Genomic DNA, 26347 nt, shown 5'->3' with positions numbered 1-26347 from the left:
CCATGCCAAACCCAGCGCGCGGCGGCCATGCGTGGCGAAGCATGTCAGACGGTGCGCTCCAGCGCGGCGGGGGCATGCAGGCGACGACGACGACGCAATTAATCAACCTAAGCGGCGGGAGTCCCGAGCTCAGTTACCACCATGGAAACATTGGTATCGGACGGATCGATCCACGTAGGGACGAGGGGGAAATAGTCGAAAACGGTGTCATTATTTTATTATTTTATAGAAACAAATAAAAACAGAAAAATTTTATATTTATAGATTTAATTATTTAGTGTCAACTTTGACTCCACATTGATAGAAATAGGAAAAAAACTATACCTTATTTAGAAACGGTAACCGTGGTAAAAATTATTATTATTATATTATTTTTTCTGTCGCTCGTCGTGAAATTTTCATACCGTTTTTATCCATCGGTCTGGTGGGCTCACGGGTTGGGTTGGGCCGCCGGTCGCCGCTGCACTTGGAACAGGCCTAGAAGGCCAGGCAGCAAGACAAATATGTGAGCCTTATGAGATTAACTCCTTGGGCTGTTTTAGGCATCGGATATGTTTCACTTACATATAGGTCTCATGTGTTTTTTTTTGTTTTTTTGCTTATTGTTCTATGTCACTCAAAATAGCCTTTAATACTGTTTTAGGACTGAATTTTGAATAATAAAGGATGTGTTCATCCCCATTTTGCGGTTTAGGGATGTGATTTAAAACTTAACGTAAAAAAGAAGGGACCTAACATGAACTTATTCTTCCACTTGTTCCCGTGTAGCAGCCCAGCCCAATTATGCTGATCATCCATGCAGAAAAGTGAACTAAACATTTTCGTCAGATCAGCACTAGAAAACTGTCTGACAAAAATATAGCAATTCCGAAAAATTAATTAAAGCTCTCTGTTTACAATCCCAAAGAAAACCAGTCTTCTGATCGGGTCGAAAGCAGAAAACGCTCGGGTATTTTAAGTCAAAGATGAAAACAAAACAAACTGAATGTTAGTTTTTTGACAATATTTGTTGGGATTCATTGGTTTTGTAAATGGATTCCACGAAATCTCATGAGCGGTTTATTTTCTATATTGGGATTGTAAACCCTGATATCAATACTACAGTCAATTAGTCAAATAAATCCAGCTGCCCATGACCATATATACGTATGTGTCCAGGGTAGTAGAATATCCACTCCTCAAGCACATGCATGCTCAGCAAGCCAGCAAATTAAAGTCCTTGATGCAAAAAGAGTGAAAGACACAGTTCCTGAATATTAAAATCGCTGAATCTACCACAATTATATTAAAATTGACCCTCGTGTGCCTGCACATATGAGTCTCCTCTCCAGTACCACTAGCATGTAGGATTAAATTAATTACCATGTAGTTAACGAGCTGATTAACTAGTTAATTTTTCATCTGATAAAGATGTGCATATTCCTCTTCCCATTCTCGTAGCTTTTAAGCTAGCAACGTACACGCAAACAAGACGAGGATAGAATCTTCCTTTTTCTTCCCTTTTTTTATTTCTTTTTGCTGCAAGTTGGGCATCAGCTTCAGCTAGCTCGATCGATCACGAATTCACGAGATCTATGAGAAGAAAATCTCGGCAAACATGATGGAATCTGCCCTGCCGCCCTTTTGCCGATGAAGAAGACGTATGCATCTCAAGAGAAGTTTCCCCTTGATCACACAAGATTCTAAAGCTAATTGTACTTAGAGAAACTTAGTTTGGGAGGAGTTTTAAGAATTCTTTTCTTAGGCAGGCAAGCACAAGTCCCATAAGTGGTCGGTGTGCTTGCTCAAAGCAACTTGTATTTGGTAAAAAAAAAGCAACTTGTAATTAGCTGTTTGTGAGTTGTGACCTGTGAAGATGTGTATATATCTTCCTTCATGTGTGCTCTACTGGATTGTTTGCTTTGGCCTTTGGTGCTTGTCCCTGTGACTTGAGACAGCTACCCAGAAGATGGGGCCTTGTGTATCCACACTTTCAAGCGATCCAAAAGGGCAAGAATTATTAAGCATGCATGCTGTTAGCATGGTTATCTTTTCTGATTAAACAATCATTAATCTCAGGTTCTAGTGATTTATAGCACATCAGTGAGTTAATGTTGGTCAAGTCTCACTTGCTGCAATATTAGTCAAGTCAAGAGAATGTTCATTTTGGTTTCAGATAGTTTTCGGTGCTCAAGTGGGGTACTTCCACACCCCAAAAAAGAATCAGATACCAAAGTTCAGTCATTTTGATTCTCAGCCAAATGCTAATTAAGACCATCTGATCACCTTGACCCAACAGCCTAATCATTTGGAAAATTAATAGAACACATCACACTGATGAGTAAAACTGATATTAGTGGATTTGTCATATATTAAATAAACACTTCCATATAATTAAGTTTATTTCTTTTTCTAAATATGTGATAAAGAGAAAGTCCCATTGGTTTTTAGTGGCTAGCACCACAAATTAGTGGGTTGATCAGCCTGGGTTTGGGACTCACTCCGTGCTTAAAACCATTGATATAAAGTCCTTCCTTTCATATCCAGATGAAGTCTTACGGCCTCATCGTTTGTCTTATTTGGGGAACAAGTCAAACAGCATATTTACAAATGAAAAATAATTTGTGAATAAAACTTCTATATACGTGTTCTTAACGATCTAAAAGCAAATACTGAAAAATAAACTTCGATGAAAAAAAATCCCCAAATCACTAAGGTTGAAAATTCAAATTTTGAATGATAAGCATAAGCATAAGAGAAAAGATAAGGCTATTAGACAATAAGATTTAGAAAATAACATATATTAAATTTCCTGAATATGTGATAAGAACATAAGAAGATTATGGATTGTTACCCCTAAAAGAACCCCAAAAGACTGAATTTTAAGAACAGGAGAATATCCCTCAAATCCTCAATACAAACAAAAAAAAACATCACATTAGAAAAAACACCCATCACATTACTGGAGTACAGTGACAGTCGACAGTTGACACTAATCCAGATCTCACAAGCCCAGCAGGTGAGAAAGCCTGAAAAAAGCAGTAGCAGTAAAGGCATTGGCAAGCTAAGCTAAGCAAAGAGAAACAACCTATAGGTTGCAGACTTGCAGTGACCTGAGTAGCACCCTAAAGTTTTAAATTCAAATCTCTATATAAGCACATTTTAGATTGGGTTATTTGAGGGCTAAGTTTCATATTTAATATGCTAAGTTTCTAATATAAAAGATTGTATATATCCAGTTAGATATAGAGACCGAGGAAAAGAATACCATTTAAGGCGAAAAAAAAAGAGAAGCAGCCAGCCAGACAGGTTGGAGCTAGGCAGCTGCTAGCCAACTGCCATTCCCACACCAACCAACCAAAGAAGGAATGCGCAGTCAACCACATAGCGTGAGTCTTACCCGCCAAAACCGCCGAAAGCCATCCCCCGCCTCCTCCTCACGCCACCCCCTCTCGCCATCGCCGCTATAAAGCTCCTCTCCTCCCATGGCGGCGTCTCCTACTTCGATCTACACGCTGCTTTCAACTCTCTGAGAGCTAGCTAGCATGTCTTGCTTTGGCATGGCGAGCGGGAGCAGCGCCGGGTGGCCGCTGTCGCCGTCGCCGTCGTCGACGAGGGGGAGGAGGAGGGTGAGTGTGAAGCCGTGGCGGTTGTGGTGGCGGAGGTGCGCTGGAGTTGCGGCGGTGATCCAGTCCAAGATCCATCGCCGCGCCGTGCGGTGGCCGGGCGGGCATGGTGGTGGGCGCCGGCGCCGCGAGGCCGCCACGGCGTCGACGCGGGAGCGGGAGGGGTGGTGCCATCACCGGAGCTTCGCGCCGGTCTACGTCGACGAGCTCTACAGCCATCCCAAGACCCACCACGTCGCCGTCCACGAGGCGCAGGCGCAGCAGCCGAACACCACCGCTGCCAAGACCAACGCCGGCGCCGCCAGCGGCAAGGCGCGCGCCGTCGCCGCCGCCGCCGCCAACAACAACAACAACGCTGTAGCCGCGACCAACGCTAGCGCCATGTTCGCCGCCAAGAACGCTGCCGCTGATGCTGCGACCAACGCCGCTGCCGGGGCCAGAGGCAAGGGGCGGGTGGGCGGCGGCAAGAAAGCTGCTGCCGCTGGCGCGGCGACCAACGGCGGCGGCGCCAAGGCGGCGCGCGGCGGCGTGAGGAGCTTGCTGATGAGCCCGCTGAGAGGAGGAGGAGCGTGTGGGATGGGGGAGGTGGATGTGAGGGCGGAGGTGTTCATCAGAAAGTTCAGGGAGGAGATGAGGCTGCAGAACCAGAAATCCGCCGAGGAATTCCAAGCCATGCTCGCGAGAGGCCTATGACACATCATCATCTTAGTTTATTATTAGTCATTTGTATAATAATCATAATCTAAGCATGATTATTAAGAGTTATTGATAGGTAGCTATGGTTTGGAGTTTGGAAGATTTTTAGGGGCTTAGGTAGGAGGAGATTATGTCGTGTTCTTAAGATTGCTATAGTTTGAATTTGGAGTCTTTTCGTGTAAATATTAGTTTTATGTAGGATTGTTGCATTCATTGGTTGCATGGATGTATATTGCTGGGTGTTTATCACAATTCACAAGGAAAAAAAGAAACAGGGATTTCCGGCTTGTTTAGATCATCAGTTTGCATACTCTCCAGGGGAAAAAAAATCTTGCATGGGTAACGGTGATCATCCGTCGCAGGAGAAAGTATAAAAAGAGTCTGAATCATGGTAAATACAATCGAGTCACTTACACACAAAAATTAGCACTTCTCCATCCTGCTTTGTACATTACGTATCCATAACTTCGGCATCTCAAATAAGCATATGCAAGTATGCAACTCCTTTTTTCCATATCATTTATAGAAAGATCAGCAATACAAACACAACCATCCGGACAAGAGGATGGTAACATCTGGAAGAGAAGTAGAGAGCTCTTAGCTCTAAATTATCACTCCAGTTAGAGGAAGACATAGCCACAGCTAATACATTACACAAGTGACACTGCAAGGCAGAGTGTTGTGCTCATATATGAGCAACTATGGAGCATACAAGGCCTAATGGAGGAAATCCCTCATAGGATCATCATGGTGAATTCTCTTCATGCGGTAAGCCTCCATGTCTTCCGCGGTGACCTCATCATTCCATTTCACATTGTACTTCCTCTTCCTTTCATCCATCTCCTCTTTCCTCCTCGCACCCTCCTGCAAAAAAAATGGAACTCAGTGTCAGCATCTACATAAATAAATATATTGACAGAACGAAACAGATAATATAAGATGAAAGGTGCTAACCTTCTTTAGGGCTTCATCAAGCAGCTTCTTGTCAAGAACAATATCATTAGGCACATCAGTTCCCCAGGTGGCCAGTCGCTTTTCTTCATGTCGTACAGGCTCATCTGCATTGGCAATTTCAGGTTAACTGAAGTTCATCATCATGGACTAACAGTACTCACACATGGCTTAATGTAAAATAGACCACTTAAGCTAGTTTATATGGAAAGAATTTCAGCTGCACGTTTCCAATTATCCACACAAAACATCATTGAACAAGATAAGCATGAAGCAACTGACATCTGAGGCCTCCCGCTATCATAAATAAGACAACTTTGAGGGGAATACTTTTCTGAAAACACATTGATATGATAGCTATGCAACCCACGAAGACATGTTTTTATCCCACATAAACTAAACTGGCAATATGAATATTAAATCATGTGTAGTGTAAACTGACAAGACATACACAGAAAGCCAAAATATCTCTCAACAGCTTACCTTCTGCAGCTTCCTTGCGGGCCATATTTGCCTTCATCAAATCAGCCGATGCTTCAGCAGCCTCAATTCCAGCTAAGCCAGTGCAGTAGCTATTTCGGATAGTCTGCTTGCAGCATTTGTAGCCCCACTGATGATCTTTCCACCATGAGCCCCATACGGTTGTATGGTTATTAATGAAAACATCCTCTTCATATTTGCTCTTGGGAAGGGCTACATCCTGTATGAAATGAACTTTGAGAATCCATGAACTAATACATGCAAAAGACAATAGATAATGTGAACAACTGAAAAGTATTAAAGTAATGACCCAGAAATGGATAGAGCTAATAGGAAAAACTGGTATAAGAGCTCCACAAAACCTACACTCGTGTGGAGAGTTCTACATTCATGTGCTGTTCCACATTTCTTAAGTTTCTTGCAGTTGTAATGAATGGTCTCTATAACTTGCAACTGCCTAAGTGCTTAGAACAAACCTTAAGCTTCTTGTCATCTGATGCGATATGGAACTAGTTAGCTAAACAGCGTTCTCAGAAACAGATTATTATGTGTAGTTAGCTAAACAGCACATCTTATATGGTGTAGAGTTCTATAGTGACAGGTTACGGAAATAGACTATTAAAGGAAGAACTATGACAACATTACACTGGCAAAGAACAAAAAAAAAACACTTGAGATTTGAAGGATGACAGAAGATTAGGTTGAAACCACTACATCCTAGCATCCTAGGAAGAAATAACTATTGAGCAAGAAGCTATAGAAGTGTAATCGACAGTAACTAGTATTGTATACCAACCTGTCCTTTGATTATTCGACCAGTTCGGTCATATTCAATCTCTTTTTCACTTTGTCCAAGAAGAAGCTCCCGAGGGATTGGTTCTTCAGATGCAGCATTCCCATACTTCTCCATAATCTTATCTTTGTTTTCAGATTTCAATTTCTCCTTTTTGATCTTAAAACTCTTGAATAGAAGTTCAGCTTGAGATGGGGCAGCTTGCATGTGAATATCCTGTCCCTTATCAAAAGCTTCCCACGCATGTATGTTGAGTTGCTTGAACTCCAGAGCTTGTCCGCTAAGTCGATTTTGGTTATCACCCTGTGAAAAACAACACATCAGAATACTGAACCTAGTAGTCTTTGCAAGATAAGAAATCAATATGGGCCATAACACAGTGTAAAGCATTAAACTTGTAGGGTGTCTCATACTTACCACATAGAATTTATCATTGGGGTCTGCATCTGGCAATGGATCTTCACGCATGGAGCGGGTTTTTGGATCATAGTATGCAGAGTTCACATCAAGGTTCAGAAGATACTTTGCAGTGTCTTCCCTAATACGCAAATTCCTCACAGTTCCAGTGCTTCCACCACCTGTTGTACGTACACGCTTCTCTACCTTAGCAAAATCCATTTGAGCACTCTCATCAACTTTAGCCTCATCTATCTTCAAACCATCTTCTTCATCCTCCTCCTCACTAGCCACGTTCTCGTCACCCTCCTCACCATCCTTCTCCTCAAGTTTCTTGAGCTGTTGCTCTTTCAGATACTTTTTCCTAGCCTCTTCTCTAGCTTCATAATCTGCAATAACACGGGTGTACGTCGATGGGTCGTAACCGTTCCAGCGATCACGCTTTCCATCATAATCCAGTTCAAATGACTCCACTTTCTCATCTGGTGCTATATTGATGTTAGTCCATTTAGCTCCCACACTGCGAGGTCGTTCCATGCATGACTTCTTGTCATGAGTCATGGCTCCACAGCTGGAACATACAGATAATTCTCCGTTAGACAATCTGGGCTGGGAATAGAAGTAATAGAGGCCAAAAAAAACTTAAATATGGTAAGGCTATTTGGAATCAAAACAACATTCAAATATATTCTGAATAACAAGACAAATCAAATTCTACATATTGATGCATCCTGACTTAATAAATAGATTGTTAAAACTTTATGATTAAATGCTGATTAGGATTAATGGCATAATGAAATGAACACCGCACTTACTTCTCACAAGCTCCTTTCCTGTACTTGTTAGCCTGAAAAAGCTTAGCACCCCTATCGTACCATGACTTGGTGTAGTTCGGGTCCGATTTCCAATTCCGTTGATGCTTCAAACTCTGAACCCCATCAAAGCAACATGAAGTCAGAACTTCCACTAACCAAAAATCACCTGACTCGTACAGAGTAATTTTTTTTCGTTAGAGCAAGCGTCAACTTACCGGCTTATCAGCGTTAAGATACCATGGGGCTGAGGACATGTACTGGGGGATATGGGGATTGATCTCCTTTCCATCCTCGTCGACCTCGGCGGGCGCGAGCCCAGCCTTCCTCGCCTCCTCGAGCTCGAGCTGCTTCCGGTGATCCTCTCTAGACTTAAACGACACTGCAGCAACGGAGAAATCACCGTAATAAGAGAATCATCCGCGGAAATCTCCCCGCATCAACCAATCGCAACAGCCTCGATCCCCAATTCAGGCAACGCAGAGACCGTACGGATCCCCGCGAAACCCTATTTCCCGTCGAATCGAAGCGGAATCACCCGTTTATCAACGCCCCTAGATCCAAAACCAGCGAAATCTACACCAAATCCACGCGGTTTTTGCGCAGGATCGAGCTAGGGTTACGGAAACCGGTAAAAGGACGCTAGCAAAAAACTTACCCGAAGCGGTCGCCATGGCGCTGCTCTTCGCCTAGGCCCGCTTCTCCGGCAGGAGAGGAGTGGACCTCGGGGGAGCGCGACGCGGCGGCGAAAAGTCGGCGAACTGCGGCGAGGTGGGGATCGCTCGCGAGGAGGACGAAACGGATTGGGGGAGAGATTTCCCCACGCGTGCTGGGCCCCCTACTACGTATACCCCCTCGGCGGCGGCTACCGCCATTAACATGGGCCGAAAGCCCAGTAGGCCCATTATGATGTTGGGCCTAACTCGTTCGGGTCCATGAGGGGTCGCGTGGGGCCCAACCCCACCACCTTCCGCGAGACCTCCCAGAGAGATAGACCTTGCGCTTTGCTCTCCCATGGCGTCGCGTCCGAGGCTTTGAACCCTAGCGCACCAATGGCGACGGCGACGGCGACGGCGGCTGCGGCCGCCCCGGCGGCGGTGCCCGCGCTGGTGTCCCCCTTGTCCCGCCGCGCCTTCTTCCCGCTCCCTCGTCGCGCCGGCCCCAAATCGCTTCGGTAAATTCACCTTGCCGCTTTTCGGACCGGGGTTGTTTTGGTTTGTGGATAAGTTTGAGATTTTTTTTTTTTTGGCATGGAATGAAGGGTCTTCGCGTCGGCGGCGAGGCGACGTGGGTTGGTCGTGGTGGCGGCGGATGCGGCAGCGGCGGCAGGTGGCGCGGAGTTCAGCGACGAGGAGAACCCCTACGAGGTGGAAGCTGAAATGAGCAGTTTCCCCTAAACTTTTATTCGCTCGGTGGACTTGTGTTTTGATTTTTTGCGCTGTTGGATTGTTAGATTCTGGGTATTACCCCGCTTGATAGCTTCGACCACATGAAGCTGGCCTACAAGAGGAAGCACAAGGAAGCGGACGAGAATGGAGATCAGTACTACCTGTCAAAGGTTCTGTATTGTGCAGAGATTGTATTTTTGGGCTTGCAATGTTACTGTTATTTTGTTGCTCGGCGCTGATGATATACTTCTTGTGGTTTCAGTTGGAGAAGGCATACGACACTGTGATGATGCAGCAGCTGCAGTATAGGAAGAAAGGAGTAACATATGGTTCTGTTCAGGTCAGATTTCTATAAATGCAGAGGCACCCAAAACTGCAAGATTTTAGAGTGCTTTCCTACATATCCTATTTGCAAAAGAAACAAGTTTTGTGAGTATTCGGTTTACTAGTGCTTATCACAGGATTATAACACATAAGATGGAGGCAAGTAACTAAACACTAAAACACATGCTATGAATGGCACCATCTCGCACTGGTGTTTATGAAAATTAGGGGACCAGTTACCACTGCATTGAAAATATATAAAGAACTTTGGAAATGGATAGAGGATCAAACAAGGCAACAGTTGTTATTATATCCAGACATAAGTCACCTACTACAGTTAGTTTATCCACAAACATTTTTTGTTCTATTGATAAACTAGTAGCTCAAAAGTCGTCTACATCATTTCCTACAATTACAATTATATTATCCAGTTATGATTTTATTCACCGGTGCCCTGGTTTTTGTTTCCACTGTCAGGTGTCGAAGGATATCAAGTATGCTGATGACCAGCCAATTGTTCCTTGGGGACCTAGGTACCTTTTTAATCAAGTTTATTATTAGAATACTATATTTCATTAGTCCATCGATAATCTCTTTGGGTGTATGTCAATGATTGATGTGATGCATGTTTATGGAAAATAACAAGCTTCTATCTTTCATATAAACACAGCCATGAAGATTTGGTAGAGATCATAAGAAATTTGAATTGCCCTGTTTCTCTTGCGAAGTGGATGAGGCCGCTGAAAGGCAGGCCTGTCCTACAAGCTTTGCCCTATTCAGTTTTGCTTTCCTCAGCTGGTGTTTTGTTTTCATTTCCATCTTATAGGACAAGCATTGTACATGAGCAGTGAAATTTCCAGGCCCCCATCGGATGGCCTATTCAGCCAAAGAAAAAGCCAAAATTTAAATTTTCAAACTTAATTTTGACATTGATTTTGAGATATTTTCAACGTAGTTTCTTTTTCAGCATTGGCTTTTAAGTCACCGAGAACACATATATAAAAGTTTTACCTACAAATTCATTTTTATTCTCTAATAAGCCGTTTTGGCTTATTACGAAAAAAAGCCAAACGATGAGGCCCCCAATGTTCTAGTTCTGCATGGACAGCGAAATTGTTGAGAAGGATATGCACATAGAATGCTTGTTATTTAAATTAAACAGAAACATCCATTTGAATCCAATAACTAGTGGTTGATATATTCTTCTTGCAGATCCTCCAAATCAACAGTAAAGGACATGCGCATCAATTTAGGAATATCAGCAGCCATTGTATGCAGCTCTTCTCTTAATATTTAGCACATGCCTATATCAACTAGTGATATAATTCTGACCTTTTTTTTCCTTTTTTGCAATTTTGTGGCACTGTCTTCCATATCTGCAAGGGCTCTATATCATAATTGTTATAACAAAATCTATCTATTTTTAAAGATATTGATTCTTTGGGGTTTACTTATAAGTTGGGAGCATGCTTCTGTGTGGTATAATGTTCTTGTAATATGTTAGTTTGAATGCATGCACTATTATATAGTTCTATCGTTGTGCTCCAGTCCAAAATAGATGCTGTCATGCTGCTTTAGCCTAAACAAGTTTTTGTTCAGATACTTCTTGTTTTGATTTATCTAGGTAATGTTTCTGCTTGAATGCCCTTATTAAGAGCCCAAAGGTATATAAGTCCTATTGGATTATCTATAACCACGCGGCTAGGTTACTTTTGTTTAAAACCTTCATATGTTTCCGAGGTCAATTAATAAGAGTAAACATGTTGTTTCTTTTTGTAAAGCTAGAATTGGCACTATTTAGACAATGCGAGTAACACTCCTATGTTTTTGTTCTAGACAATAATGCTTTGAGGATACCTCTATCTCAATGGTTACGATTTTCTTGCAAAAGATTTTTATTTGTACTACCCTGCAGGTTGTTTGGATAGCTATCATGGGCAATGCGGACTGGAAGCCATTGCAGTTCCTATGTTTTGCTTTCTTCTACAGAATACTTCAAAAGCTAAGGGCTACTGAACCACCAATAACGCCAATATATAATGTGAGAAAATATTTCTTAGTCACCTCTATTTACCTTTTTATGAATCATGATACTGTAATTTGCACATTTTACTGTGGAGTGCCATGCTGTTGTTTGCTACTTCCATAATTATCAGTTTTTTTTGTCAAATATAATTAATGTATTTTTACTGAACCTGTTTCATCATTTGACTTCGCTTCCATTACCTGATTCTGTTGTAAACTGAAAGGCAATTAAACAAAAGAAGATGCGCAGAATTCCGTCCCCCAAAAGCTTTTGTAACTTTTCAAATGGGGGTGGTTCTTACTGATGATGGGTACCATCATGAATTTATTTTATATTAATCTTATGACCGTTATTTGAAATGATTAGACAATGGTCATATGATCGCATCCTGGTGTTTTCTGCAGGAGTATGGTGAGGTTGAAGGACGTGGAATACGAATGGCAAAACGAGTAGTCCGTGCTTTGGGTTTGATATTTGGATGTGTATTTGCCGCGTCATTGGTAAGCAATGCTGGAATTTTCTTGATCTGCTGCTGCCATGTTATCTACCTATCATAATATTTATCAGTTGCCTTTTGGTTTGGTTTTCTTTGTATGAATCTTTCCAGGGTTATACAGCAGCTGTTAACGTGATTGAGTTTTCATGGCAGTATACTCCACGCATTGTTTATTACTATCAGGTACAAAAGAATATGCACTTTCTTTTTATCAAATGCAAAGATTTGTAGATCTATCAACTCTGTTCAGAACCATTGCCTACTATTATATATAAAAAAGGGAAAAACTAACTACCTGGTGATTTCTTCCAGGAGTTGATTGTTACAGCAGCTACCGCTGCTCTGCTGTACATCACAGCCTCATACTACCGGTAAACAGACAGTGGAATTACAGTCTGGCTAAGAGAACCATGAGATGTTAGGATATGAGCTGAGATTCGGTGAGTGGCACACTTGTGGACTGGTGTTACCTCAGGCATTAATGGAGAGTCAAGAGTTCACAAATTTTGAAGTATAATTGGGCCGGCTTTTGAGTTAGATACTGTTGAATATGCGCTTGTATTGCACAGTTGTGAACCTCCTCACTGGGCGTAAGGCGTCGGCTGATGAAAAAAAAATAGTGTGCATATTTTAACAGAAATGTAATGTATGAGATTATATCAGATTCTGGTATTTTCCTTCCCTTTTTTTTTCCTTTTGAGGGTGAGAGATTCTGATTCTTGTTAAAAACTTGACGAGTAGCCCAACAAAATAACTTGACAAGTACTTTCAGGCTTCAGCGGTATGCTAAGCGTTAAGTTTTGCGCTTATCACACTTCTATGTTAGCTGCATCTGTGATTACCATGTGCCAGAAGCAAAATTCTTTCCATACAAGTACTATTAACTTTCTAAGAAAAATAATTTGATATTATCGAATACCATGTCATTTAGACAAACTTGTAGCATATAGAGATGGCAGCCCCATTGTTTGGCTGTTTGGTGGAATAAGCCAAACGGTATATTCGCAAACGAAAAGTAATTTGTGAAAGGCTAAAAAATAAATTTCGATAAAAAAAACCCTAAAATCAGCTCTAAATTTAAGAGTGAAAATTTAAATTTTGGTTGATAAGCATAAGCATTAGTAAAAAGATGAGGCCGTCTATATTGTCACTGTTCACCGGATCTTATCATTCCTTTCTTTCTTGTATACGCACGAAAGCTGCGTATCATTCCATTAAGAGAGAAGAAAAGGAAAAAAAAATCACGGCAAGGGGAGCTGAAACGCCACCACTCATATCAAACACAATAACACATACAAGCTTTCACCGAGTCTAGGGACTAACCTATCTAACGATTCAATTGGTTTCCACCATTGTCAGTTAAATTACGGAAATTTAGTTAGCAGAATATTAGTGCCTAATGGCTGACAGTACTGACCAGTGACCAAAGATCACCTGGTAATGGTCGATCACCATCAAATTTCACCTCAAGTAGGAGCACTTGTGATTTTGTGAATACAAATAAGCTGATTATTTCTTAGCTACAAAAGAATGACATGAGTTTTCTTTCTCACATGAGATTGGCTTACGAATTCCACAAAAGAAAAAAAAAACTTTACATACTCCTGTACGCGACCCGAAAACGCATAACCGATTTGGATTCTAACACTTCAACAAATTTGGCGTGAAGCTACAAATATCGCCAATCCGGCAGTCAGGGCAATGAACCAGTGTTACCAAGCCCAGCTATCATGCCTGTAAATGTGGCCACTGCAAATCCAAGCACCCCACCAGCAAAAACCTGAGAAATGCATCTTGAAATCATTAATGTGTTTCACATATGTGCTAGAAATCAGAATATCATCTTATGCAATAACATGCACAATTGACTTTCTAAATTGCTAACATATACATTCAAGCAACAGATCAAACCTGAGCTGGTGTGTGTCCAAGGAGTTCTCGGAGTGGTCTTGTTTCAGCCAGTGGATGCTCCGATGGGAGTTCATACACAATTTGATTCAAGACCTAACATGTTAAAGTAGTTAGAACTGGAATGCAATTTAAGCATCCATAGAATTAAAGAAATTATGGAGATATCCAACAGAAAAATCGACAACATCCTTCTCAACATATGATAAATACTAGGAATAACATGGGCTATTAATTCAGACTATCACAAACATAAGCATGTGCATATTTCAAATAGAACCACACCCTTCCTTCTCTCTCCAGCAAATGACTCGTGTCCTTTTGCTTTTAATTAAATGGTAATAGAAACGTGAAATATTCAGGTCATACCTCTGCTTGCTTCCCTGCATGTAGCCTGACACCAAAAGCATCATACATAACCTGCAAGTAATTGCCGAAAAGTTAGCAGCTTCCACCAAGTGAAAAGAACAATATAATCCATGATGAAAATGCAGCATACTGCATTTCTGAAGCAGATGACTGTAAAAATCCATAAGAATCACAATCAATTATGTGAGGATGCTACATTGCCAGGTGCGGGACAGGTAGGGTGAGAGCTAAATCACAGGACACTTGCAATCTTTAAGGAAGAGGCTAGCTGTCAGCTGTTTGTATTATTGCGATGTCCTCGACTGATTTTTGTAGTGCCAATATAAGTAGAACAATCATAGTGCTAACATGCTATTGTCCTTCCTTCCACTAGTTTAATCAACTAAACAAAGAAGGCCTGATCAATTATAATCTCAGGATACATCTTCTCTTCCATATTGCAATAAAGCGAGAAAAAAAAATGCAACCTTGCTGCCATGATTATCAGAGAAAATTGATTGAACCAGTTGAATCGGATCAAGATTTAAAATGGATTGAACCAGTTAAGAGAACTGTAGAAAGAACATAGTAAATTTACTCGTTCCCGACCAATCAACTACTAGTAATATTCCAAAAACCAGTGATCAGATCCACACCCCATTAACAAAAGCCTGAACATTCGGATGAAGAACTAACCACGGACGCGAAGATGGCGGCGGTGGCGAAGAGCGAGCTGCCGAACCCTTCCTGGAGGCCGACGGCGACGGCGAGCGCGACGACGGTGGCCGAGTGCGACGACGGCATCCCGCCGGACCCCACCAGCTGCTTCGCGTCCCACCGATTCTCCTTGTACCTACACCACCCCCCACCCACGCCAAGGTCAGGTCAGGTCAGATCCCGCCACGGGGGGAGCTCGGATCCAGGTCAGTGTGACGTACCATGTGGTCAACACCTTGATGAACTGCGCGATGGCGCCGGCGAGGACGGCGGCGACGAGCGGGCAGTTGCCGAGCGCGGCGAGGTAGGAGAACGACGGCGCGTCACCCTCACCCGCTCCCACCGGCGGCGCCAGCACGGAGGCGGAGGCGGAGGCGTTGTCCCCCATTGGATGGAGCGGGCGGGTTCTAGAAGCTTCTGGAAGATCTGGCGCCCGGCGCGGTGCGGGGAGGGGAGGCGAGCGGCGGCCACTCGTCGGCGTCGTCTGCCGCGTGTGCAGGTGGAGGTGAGGGTTCGTGGGTGTGGCCGCGCGGAAGGTGGAGGCGAGGGCCGAGGGGAAGAGGAATTGGTCGGGTCCGAGCTGGCATGTGGGCCCGGCTAGTTGCTGACACTTTGTGGCTGGCATTTTCTTCTACTCTCAAGTCTGAACAGCTGCGTTTGAGAGCTGAACATGGTGGTTTTAGTTCGCGAAAAAAAAATTTAGGTGTTAAATCAGATGTTGATCGGATATCGGAAGAGGTTTTTGGATACGAATGAAAAAACTAATTTCATAACTCGTCTGGAAACCGCGAGACGAATCTTTTGAGCCTAATTAAGCCGTCATTAGTATATATGAGTTACTGTAGCACTTATGGCTAATCATGGACTAATGAGGATAAAAAGATTCGCCTCGTGATTTCCATGCAAACTGTCCAATTAGTTTTTGTTTTTATTTGATGTGATGTTTTTTTTGGGAAAAATGGGAACTAAACTAGGCCTCTGTATTTGGCTGCCTTTAAGAGTTGAAAGAAGAGTATATTTTCACGCACATATTTCCCGAAATGTTAAACGGCGCATTTTTTTATGAAACATTTTATAGAAAAATTGCTTTAAAAGAAAAATTAATACACTTTTTAAGTTTATTTTTTTTTGAGAAACACGATACAAACGCATGCGTCCACAATACACACCCACTCACCTGTACGGACATCTTCGAAGGACTAGGCCCACGGATGTCTCACTGTTGACGGGTACGTCATCTACCACTGAAAAAATAATTAGCTATAAATGCGAGCACCCGAGTCAAATCTACGGTTGGATTTGAACCTGGATGGACTGGTTTCACCACAAGAAACCTAACCAGTTGAGTTAGTTCACTTCGCAAGTTTAAAATAATTAATTATGCACTAATAGCTTACCTTGTTTTTTATATCTTCTTTATTCCTCTCTTTTCAAACACAGAAAGCTAACCAGATGAGTTAGCTCACTTCGCAAGTTTAAAATAATTAGTACTTAATTAATTACACAGTAATCTAGCTTACCTTGTTTTGTGTATCTTCTCTATTCCTCTCTTTTCAAACACAGCCAATCTTTGCAGTTACAAGGATACCTGATAGATATATGGTGGCATTTGAATTTGATGAAGAGGAAATACTAAGTTGGTGTATGTAAAACGAGAAAGTCATTAGCACATAATAATTAAGTTTAATTATTATAAACTTGGCAAATGGATATATATTTGATATTTTAAAGCAACTTGTATATAAAAGTTTTCGTATGGAACATACCTTTTAAGTAGTTTGAAAAGCGGGCTAAGTAAATAGAGGTAATTAAATCTGAATCTCAATCATAAAAAAACAGGGTAGTAGGTTGAAAAGCGTGCTAACACGGAACTAGTCTCTTTTTCTTTTTTGAAATGTTAAAAATTTCTCAATGAGTTGAAACTGATTACTGAAAAAATAATATGGAAGAAACTCATGTATTTCTCTACCTCTTTTTTTACACGGTATTTCTCCATCTCTAACGCTTTAACAACGCAGTTCCGTCCATATGTCCTCCCGCTCCTACTGAAGCATTCCAGTTCTTTGAAAGAACCATAGGCATGAGGAAACAAAAAAAAATAAACCGGCTTCAGAAAAAAAAATTCGTTTTGCTAACCCATGAGATCATTATGATTCTCCATATGAGAAAACAAGAAAAACACATATGAGAAAACTAGTTCCGGATCAATTTTGGTTACAATGCGCGAGCAATTATCATATCATTAGAAGAACATCTATATATACATGTTGTTCTAGAATTTTCTGTGACATTTGATACCTATTGTGCATCGGAATTTTATGTGTATAGGACATATTTCATACTATGAAATGTTAAACCCGTATACTTGCATGAGCATTTGGTAATGGAGAAACTATAATCACATGAGATATGTGCATTAGTAGACCCAACACTAAAATTTAGTCCGAAAAAGTGCAATGTACTTTTTATTAATGAAATAAAATTTATTATACATGAACTGTATTACAATTATACTTATCAGAATGAATGGTCCTAACTGCAATGCAATATCAACAATTATAATCCTAATTTTCCATGTAATTATATAATTTTACAATTGAAATAATCTTCACAGAATGTGTTCCCTATTTCACAGATGTCGTGCTTGATCATACCCCTTTCCCTTTGTTGCTGTCATTGTAATTGCATTTTGCTTAGGCGGCCAGGACAATCAACAGTTAGGCGTTGCATTTTTCTTAGGCCGTCGAGACAATCAACAATTAGGCATTGCATTTTGCTCAGGCAGTCAGGACAATCAACAATTGGTCTGAAGAAATAAAGTACTAGTTAAACTAGTGGTCATTAGTTAACATCACAAACTTATATTTAGTATTTGCTCTTTTAGTGACCAATATTTTGTTGTTAGGCACTTAGGATCTTTGATTCATTTATGTAGAATCTTTGTTCATTTATGTAGACAAGTTTCAACGAAGCCTTTACTCTCTCCCTTATAGTATCAAACAATTAAACTTCTACCAAACCAAATGGCCAATTAATCACTTGGGCTCACTCCTCGCCCTACGAGTCTCGATTGATTGCGTCCATGACCCAATCAAGTCGGACAAATAACTAATAACAGGGGTAGCGAGATGTGCCTTGCGTCCTTAAGCCAATTGTTGCCATCATCAAGTTGTGGGGGCAAAACCATGGCTTCTTCATTTTCTCGGGAGATTAGGGGTAAAGAAGAAGAGGGAATTATAGCTTCTAAGTTGCTTTTCCGGTCATGTCATACGCCAATGTCATGGCATACCATAGGAGTAAGTATACCTTCGGATATGTGCAAACCTACTTTCAATGAATACATTTTAATGATGCACTAAAATCAATAAAACTCTCAATAAATAAATTATTCATATATACCTCCGGATATATGAAGCTTTTAAAGGTTCTTTTTCCACTAACTAACATCGGACCACTAATTGTTATCCACTTAAAACATGCATTCAGGGCAGGTTTGTTTTGAGGCTTAAATTTGGCTTATTAATATTTGTGAATTTCAATAGTGTTTAGTGTCTATTTGGTTTGAAGCCAAATTTTGATATGCCTAAGAAAATAGGCCATTTCAATAGTTAACTTATGCTATTTTGGCTTCAATCCAAATACAACTTTGCCTTCCCAAAATTAATCATGCCAAAACTTACCAAAATTTGGTATTGTCAAAAAATTAGTAAGGCCAATTTAGGGGCCTGTTCACTTTGATGCTATTTTCAACCTTACCAAATTTTAATAAAGTTGCAAAAAAAGTGACTACATTTAATTTACTGCCAAATTTTGGTAACTATATAAGAAATTCTGCCAAAATAGCATCAAAGTGAATATACCCTAGGTCACAAACCAAACCAGCCCTCAACCTTTTATCATCAAAACCTTGCGGATTAGCATTAGCTTATCCCTGGAGGCCTTTTTTTAATCAGAAAAAAATCTCATCGCAGAAGTTTTTTTTTTTGGGCAATAGGTGCTTCTAACAAATGGTAAAAGCCCTAGCTAGCCCCGAGGACACGCAACCGCCCTTACCACCGTCCACCCGAAAAATCCAACGGCCAGGATGTCCCCCTTCGCAACAAGCCGCGCAGCCCCCGTCCTAGTCACTGCCACGTGGGTCCCACAGCTCAGCGACCGAGCAGACACCTAAAACCGCCGCTTACAAATGGGCCCCCACCCTTGGCGATTCGAGCCCCCAAAGCTCGCGAGGTCGAGGAGCTGAAGCGAGAAGAGAGAGAAAGAAAGAGAGAGATAGCCGAGCGCGGAGACAGAGGAGAGAGAAAGAGAGAGAGAGAGAGAGGAGAAGCCGTAAGCCTAGCCGCCTCCTCCTCCTCCTCTCTCGCCGCCCTACGCCTCCCCCCGCTCGAGGAGGGGGAGAGCTCTAGGGTTTCGCGGGCGGCGCCGGCGCCCGGGGGGGTGCGCGTGGGAAGGCCTCGAGATCTCGCGGCGGCGCCGCCGGGTGTGGGGGTGTGGGGGCGGCGGCGGCGGCGGAGGCGGAGGCGGTCGGTGAGTTCGTTCGTTCGCTCGCTCGCTCGCTCGATCTCTCGCCGCGGGTGGTGGTGCCAATCGAGCTGCTTCGCCCCCCGGATTCGAGGGTTTTGTAAGGGGCCGCCCCTCATCCGTGGCGGCCGTGGAATAATAAGCTGGGCCTCCTCCCCCTCCTTGAGGGGTTAGGGTTAGGTTTTTGAGGAATTGCGGGTGGATTTTCTTTGGTCCGGCCTGACGCGTGAGGGGGGTTTGCGCGCAATGATGGGGAAGACGCAGAAGTTCTCCAAGGGGCACCCGCTCGGCTTCGTGCCGGATTACCGGCACGGCGTGGAGACGGTGGGGGAGTCGAAGGGCTGTATCGGGAGCCCGGAGCGGATCGTATCGGGGAGCTCGTGTGCTGTGCCGAAGAGGAAATGCGGAATCCTGAAGACAGAGGATGGAGGGGAGCTTCCGGGGTTCAATGTGCCGCGGGACGTCTTCATGCTGCCGAGGATGTCGCCTTCGGATAAAAAGGACCTCGAGATGAGGCTCCGCAAGGAGCTTGAGCAGGTTAAGGCCCTACAGAGTAGGCTGTTTTTGAGGCCGGCTGCGGTGAGCATGAATGGCGGGGCGGCGTCAGCTTCTGGAGACGTAGTTGCAAAGAGAAACGATGCGAAGCTTAAACGGAGCAATTCAGTGCAGTCTGGCAGAGGAGTGCCACCATCAGCAGCCACACCTGTGGTCAGGTCTGCAAACTACGCAGAAGCTTTTAAACAATGTGGCAACCTTCTGAAGAACCTCTTCAAGCATCAGTGGGCTGGTCCGTTCCTTGCGCCGGTTGATGTTGTACAGTTGAACATTCCTGATTATTTTGACATAATCAAGAAGCCAATGGATTTGGGTACCATCGAGAAAAAGTTGAATGCAGGCATGTACTCTACACCTTGGGATTTTGCTGCAGATGTGAGGCTTACTTTTGACAATGCCGTGACTTATAACCCAGTCGGTAATGACGTGAATTTAATGGGCAAAACTTTGAAATGTATTTTTGAAACTAGATGGAAGTTTATCGAAAAGAAGCTTCCTTCACTAGATGATAAATTCTCTGTGAGAAGAGAGCCATCACAAAAGGGTGCAGTTAAGAAAGATACCATTGAGAAAGATTACCCTTCTGAGAAAAAGCACTCGACAAAAGGTGTACACAAGAAAGATATGTTTAAAAAAGAGGATGCTTCAACTAAGCCAGCTTTGCAACCAAAGAAGAGAAAAGCTTCTCCCTTGGTTCAGGGTTCTCTTGAAATACCTGTAGTAGAAGCTGATAAGGTCATTGATGATGCTCAAGTGGTACAGCCTTCTAAGGTGATTGATGATGCCCAAGTGGTGCAGGCTTTTAAGGTGATTGATGATGCTCAAGTGGTACAGGCTTCTAAGGAGATTATGACGGACAGACAAAAGTATGAGCTAAGCGTAAGACTTCAATCATATGGTGGGTTGATTCCAAATCATGTAGTTGATTTCATAAGGAGCCACCTTCCTGATGATAATGAGGGTGATGAAGATGAGTTAGAGCTTGACATGAATGTCCTAAGTGATAGTACATTGTTTGAACTTCAGAAGCTTCTTGATGACTATGATAGGGTAAATCAGTCAGGAAACCCTACAAAAGATGAGCATCGTGAGGTTGAGGTGGGTGCTGTTGTATTATAGTTATCTTTTTCATCGGTTAATTAGCTGATTACTGTTTTCCAATCTGTTTGGCAGTTTGAAAGTGAATATGGGCTTAGCAACTCATCGATGCATCATGAAGAAGGTGTACATCTCATTCTTTGATTCTTTATGATAATTATTGCTTTTGTGGTTTTGAACTTTTATATGCATGTTTGTAGGTAATGAGCTCGTTGAAGAAGATGTTGATATTGGTGGGAATGATCTTCCACCTTTGACGTATCCTCCTGCAGTATTTGAAAGTGAAACTGCAGAAAGAAGCAGCAAGCATAGCACTTCTAGCAGTTCTAGTAGTGATTCAGAATCATCCTCCAGTGGTATGTTGTTTATGCAATCTATTATTGTTTTACAGTCGCTAACTTTCTGTCTTCACTTCTCTTCTGATGCTGAGTTCAGTAACATGTTTTCAACAGCCTGGGCTTTATAACCTTCTTAAATTCTATGCCATGTTGCGTGATACAAATTGATGGCCTTGTTGATACTGTCATCCTTATTCTGTGATGCTGTTTTAGTACTTGGTCTGTACATGTATATAGTTTACAAAGTAGATAGAAGTTCAAAGTCTTAACTTTGAGATCTTATTGATATGTCTGGACTGTTTGATTCTTGTTTAGTTCAGACTCATCCCGATGTTTAATATGCCGAGTGTTATTTATTGCAATCCTGTATTAGCTATTGGACTGCACCAAAAAGAACCTAAATTCTCATGCGTATGTGCTGCAAAAGTGGACAAACAAGTCAGCTGAACATTCATGTCAGTGGGCAAGTATTGCAATTTTTATTTGGCAATTGACATTGACTCTTTTGACTGTTTCCTTTAGGTGCAAGTTGGTAATCATCCTTATACAGTATTTAGATTTTTTGAAATTCTGTGTTTCTTTTATAATTTATTTCGCAACTCTATCTCTCAGATTAATATGGTATGTTCATGATCTTTGCTCTATGAGAGTCCTTCAATTCATGTTTCTTTTTGTTCACATCGATGATCACATACCTTGAACATATATTTGCTTGAATCTAGACCATAAGGCCTGGTTATTTCCTCCTTGTTTCCCCTTCTGTTTGCCTGTGCAATTTTGTAAATGCTATCAAACCACACCATTGTGTAAATCATGTTAGTCTTGAACAAGTGATTCTACTCCCTCTGATCTCAAATATAAGTCGTTTTAGCCTTCTCAACTCTTTACTAAATATAAGTCATTTTAGAATTTCTAGATAACTTTCGACTACTTTTCCTTGTTTTCCCTTGGTAAATAAATGATATCTCCCTAACAAAATAAAGCGATTCATCTTTCCCAATGCAATATAAATGGAGAGCAACAACGTCATTTGATTGTTTTCTTAATTCTTGTGCCCATGTCTAAAACATCCATATAGTACAGTTCCCGTGCGTGCAGCTATTCTGAAGTTAAAAAAAAATACAAATATAACTATCCAAAACTTAATAGATTGCACACGTAATATTCAATTAACCGGCTGTCAATATATACACATTTCAATCAATTGAACCCTTATTGTTTCCCCCTTGAAGGGAAATTGTATTTTATTTTATAGTTTCTTGTATATCCTGTCTGTCCTGATGAAATGTATATATAACACTTCATTTTTTGTTCCATTTAAATAGCTAATCTAAATAGTCATTCTTTACCGGACCAACAGATTTATTGATGTCTTTATGACTGATTATTCTGGTGCAAGTTTACTGAATTCAGCTCTGAACCATCAAAATACAAAACTTCGATTAAAATCATATATTATATATATGGAGGTGCCTAAGCGTCCTCTTGTTATGATTCTCCCTCTAGTTACAATATTGATTGTTTGGACATTGACATGGCCTATAAAATGCAACTTCGTCCAGTAGCATCTGTTGGTCAAATCCTAGGATACCATGGTATTACGGAAACACATTTTAAGACAAATCTACGTATATCATCTTTTATAATCCCAGTATATAAATGTCCATATAAATACCGATAGTTGAAAATGTTTGACTGCATGCAATACTAAAAAGACACATGCCTATGATCCCTTGCCCCTTGGCGCATGAGTCATGACATCATTCTTTTTCTCTCTCTTTTCATTTTCCTACCCTGTTTAGACTTTCATGTCCAATGCGTTTATGTTTTCCTTTTCCTTCTTTACCTCTTCAGATTCAGATTCAAGTAGCTCTTCTGGAAGCGATCTGGATGTCAATGTTCCTCCATCAACAAGTGGGGCCAAGGTGCTTATCTCAAAAATCTTGGGGACAGTGAATGTCTTAGAATTTTGGGACATGAGTTGAATTTCTCAATGGTTCCTCTCTTTTTCACATGCAGGACAACACGCAATCTGCGGTTAGGTTGGATCAGGAAAACGGTATGGTGCTTACCCTAGTATTCCCCCCGTCCCAAAATATAATTACCTTTAGCTATGTAGCTAAAGGGGCTATATTTTGGGACTTGAGGGAGTATTTTGGAGCCGAACGCATACACTTGATACAGTTGCACAGTCCATCCTTTAAAAATTAACACCAATAACCTATTTATGTTATTTTGGGCTGAACAGGCAAACGAACCGTTATTTTCTACTATCTCAAGTGATCCTAAGTGCTACATCACTATGCATTTATACTGGATCCATGCTGACCAATAAAATTTGTTGAGACAACATGTCTGTCTTTAGCCAATTTATTCAGACTTGTTTTAACACACCAAATATCAAACTGATGTGGTCAGCTTACATGCTGGGTCCATTATTGTGACCCAAACAAGTCTAACTCCTAAATTCATTTTAACCATCACATGTCAAACAATTAGAAGTAGTAGTTGATAGACTGCATTTCATGTGTTCTATTGTTGGGTGTAGTCGGGTTGGACAGTAATTTAATCTATTTATGTTATTTTGGGCTGAACAGGCAAACGAACCATTATTTTCTACTATCTCAAGTGATCCTAAGTGCTACATCACTATGCATTTATACTGGATCCATGCTGGCCAATAAAATTTGTTGAGAAAACATGTCTGTCTTTAGCCAATTTATTCAGACTTGTTTTAACACACCAAATATCAAACTGATGTGGCCAGCTTACATGCTGGGTACATTATTGTGACCCAAACAAGTCTAACTCCTAAATTCATTTTAACTATCACATGTCAAACAATTAGAAGTAGTAGTTGATATAGACTGCATTTCATGTGTTCTAATGTTGGGTGTAGTCGGGTAGGACAGTAATTTAACCTTTCTTATCCCACCAAATATCACACTTTCTGGGAAATGATTTATCCAGATATCATTACACAGGCTGATCGTTGGATGTATGTGTTACCTTTGGTCAATTCATTTAAATATCTTTTGTAAACCATTTGCACTTTGATGTAACTGTCATAGATATTGGAGCATTTATAGGAACAGCGTGAGATTCAGCAGGCCCCATGTCTGCTTAACTTTTTATGCATAGTTTTCTTTGAACTTCTGCAATTCTAGAATAGCTATTTGTGTCTTGTGTACTTCAACGTCTTCCTCTTATGATTACAGATCCACTGAGCTCGACCAATCTACCACAACAAAGTAGTGATCCTGTACCTATTTCTGCCGAAGATGAGGGTAAGCATGGAATTTCTTAATGGTCTCATTAAATACCCAAAGCCTTATATATATATTCATCTAAATATTTCAGGGGAGAATGTGTCTGAGAAACAGGTCCCCCCTGCAAAGCAATACCGAGCTGCTGTTTTGTTAAACCGCTTTGCTGATACAATTTTTAAGGCTCGTGAGAAAACTCTTGATCAGGTATGCATTGGAAACTTTTGATTGAGAGCACTGTTGCCTGGGCAGCTGATGACATTGTTAGTAATCTTCACATGATATTATTAATATCAGGTCGCGAAAAAGGATCCTGAGAAACTTCAACACGACATGGAGGAGCTTGAAAGGTTACGAAGAGAAGGTGAGAAGGAATTGATAACTTTTTGGCTGATAAGCCAAGTACACTTCTGTGTATTGAGGCGCGGTCTTCCTTACAGAGAGAGCTCGGATACAAGCTGAGGCAAAAGCAGCTGAAGATGCTCGCAAGAGAGCTGAGGCAGCAGCAGCTGCTGAGGCTGCTGCAGAAGCTAAACGCCAAAGAGAACGTGAGAGGGAAGCGGCTCGTAAAGCCTTGCAACAGGTAAATCATGGATGAGATTCTGGCCAGAAGCACTATACTCTGTTAACGTACATACTTAGTGTGAATGCTATTGACCCTGCAGATGGAGAAAACTGTAGACATCAATGAAGGGAACCTCTTTTTGAAAGATCTTGAAATGCTTGGAACTGTTACATCAGGTGAACAGTTTCCCAGCTCGGTTGGTGAGACGAGTCCAACTCATACGCCTGAAGGCCTTGGATTTCAGCTAGGTAGCAACCCTTTAGAACAGCTTGGTTTGTATATGAAAAATGATGATGAAGAGGATGAGGAAGGTGAGTCTGCAGATGAACCAACGATTGATGTTGAGGAGGGCGAAATAGATTGACATCTTATAGACCATTTTTGGATACATAAGGAGGTCAAGCATGACTGGGGCGGATGCTTCTAACGTTTCCTGTCTGCACAGAAATTTGTGAACTGCACTAATTTTGGGAGCCAAATGATAGGTTGGCAAATGTGTGTGGGAAACTAGTCCATCATGCGTTTCACTATCAAATGAAGTGAAAGCTTTCTTGGAATGAGTTTATGGCCAGCCATGAAGTGATGGTCGTCCGCAAGTGCTTTTCTCGATCAAAATAATGGGTTGTTTTGAGGGCGATGGTCTTTTTGATGAGAGAGAGGGAGAGGGGGTGGAGGTTCCATGGCTTCAACACCTTATGTGTGAGCCATTTTTGAGATAGTCTTTTAGTGGCATTTGCTGTTGTGAATGTAATCTTGGAAACTGTACAAAAAGGATGACTGATAGATGGAAAACATTGTCCTGAGCTATCTTGTGCCCATTCTTTGAGAACTTGAATGATTAGTCTGTCTGAACATTGAGGCGTCTGGTAAGAGTGCCCATTATGCATGCACTAGCTTTTATTCATCCGGATGTATGTGCCATCCTACTACTGCCCAAGAGCTTACCCTTGTGTTACTGTGGAAATCAACCTTTTTCTTTTTTTGGATTAGGTTAGAAATATATTTGGAAGGTCTTGTTGGCAGTCAGTGATGTGAGTGGCTAGTTTCTGAGAAACTTTCGGGGT

General features: G+C 41.6%; 5 protein-coding genes across 5 annotated transcripts; 3 read left to right on the top strand and 2 right to left on the bottom strand.

Moving 5' to 3' along the window:
- The first annotated feature begins 3479 nt into the window (after positions 1 to 3479).
- LOC4344573 (uncharacterized) lies at positions 3480 to 4506 on the top strand. Its single transcript, NM_001403390.1, has one exon. The coding sequence runs from the start codon at positions 3525 to 3527 to the stop codon at positions 4296 to 4298; it is 774 nt and encodes a 257-aa protein (NP_001390319.1). The 5' UTR covers positions 3480 to 3524; the 3' UTR covers positions 4299 to 4506.
- A 172-nt stretch (positions 4507 to 4678) lies between these two features.
- On the bottom strand, positions 4679 to 8554 carry LOC4344572 (pre-mRNA-splicing factor SLU7-like). The gene is made up of 8 exons (NM_001403385.1): positions 8392 to 8554; positions 7952 to 8115; positions 7737 to 7849; positions 6943 to 7492; positions 6529 to 6828; positions 5736 to 5952; positions 5256 to 5359; positions 4679 to 5165 (listed from the first exon to the last, which is right to left on the bottom strand). Exons 1-8 carry the CDS (start codon positions 8405 to 8407, stop codon positions 5019 to 5021), a joined length of 1611 nt encoding a protein of 536 aa, NP_001390314.1. The 5' UTR covers positions 8408 to 8554; the 3' UTR covers positions 4679 to 5018.
- Positions 8555 to 8697: 143 nt separating this feature from the next.
- Positions 8698 to 12810, top strand: LOC4344571 (uncharacterized). The gene is made up of 10 exons (NM_001403384.1): positions 8698 to 8907; positions 8995 to 9100; positions 9187 to 9291; positions 9384 to 9461; positions 9923 to 9978; positions 10658 to 10715; positions 11361 to 11486; positions 11876 to 11971; positions 12079 to 12150; positions 12280 to 12810. The coding sequence occupies exons 1-10, from the start codon at positions 8786 to 8788 to the stop codon at positions 12340 to 12342; spliced, it is 882 nt and encodes a 293-aa protein (NP_001390313.1). The 5' UTR covers positions 8698 to 8785; the 3' UTR covers positions 12343 to 12810.
- A 577-nt stretch (positions 12811 to 13387) lies between these two features.
- On the bottom strand, positions 13388 to 15419 carry LOC4344570 (uncharacterized membrane protein YuiD). Its single transcript, NM_001403383.1, has 5 exons — positions 15162 to 15419; positions 14920 to 15076; positions 14245 to 14295; positions 13879 to 13971; positions 13388 to 13747 (listed from the first exon to the last, which is right to left on the bottom strand). The coding sequence occupies exons 1-5, from the start codon at positions 15326 to 15328 to the stop codon at positions 13661 to 13663; spliced, it is 555 nt and encodes a 184-aa protein (NP_001390312.1). The 5' UTR covers positions 15329 to 15419; the 3' UTR covers positions 13388 to 13660.
- Positions 15420 to 19158: 3739 nt separating this feature from the next.
- LOC4344569 (transcription factor GTE9) lies at positions 19159 to 26147 on the top strand. Its single transcript, XM_015794267.3, has 10 exons — positions 19159 to 21114; positions 21190 to 21238; positions 21315 to 21470; positions 23307 to 23377; positions 23472 to 23511; positions 24671 to 24739; positions 24813 to 24925; positions 25016 to 25082; positions 25159 to 25301; positions 25384 to 26147. The coding sequence occupies exons 1-10, from the start codon at positions 19708 to 19710 to the stop codon at positions 25645 to 25647; spliced, it is 2379 nt and encodes a 792-aa protein (XP_015649753.1). The 5' UTR covers positions 19159 to 19707; the 3' UTR covers positions 25648 to 26147.
- The last annotated feature ends 200 nt before the right edge of the window (positions 26148 to 26347 follow it).

This window comes from Oryza sativa, chromosome 8 (assembly GCF_034140825.1).
Source record: "Oryza sativa Japonica Group chromosome 8, ASM3414082v1".
Classification (NCBI taxonomy): Eukaryota; Viridiplantae; Streptophyta; class Magnoliopsida; order Poales; family Poaceae; genus Oryza; species Oryza sativa.
This window is presented reverse-complemented; position numbering and strand designations above follow the sequence as displayed.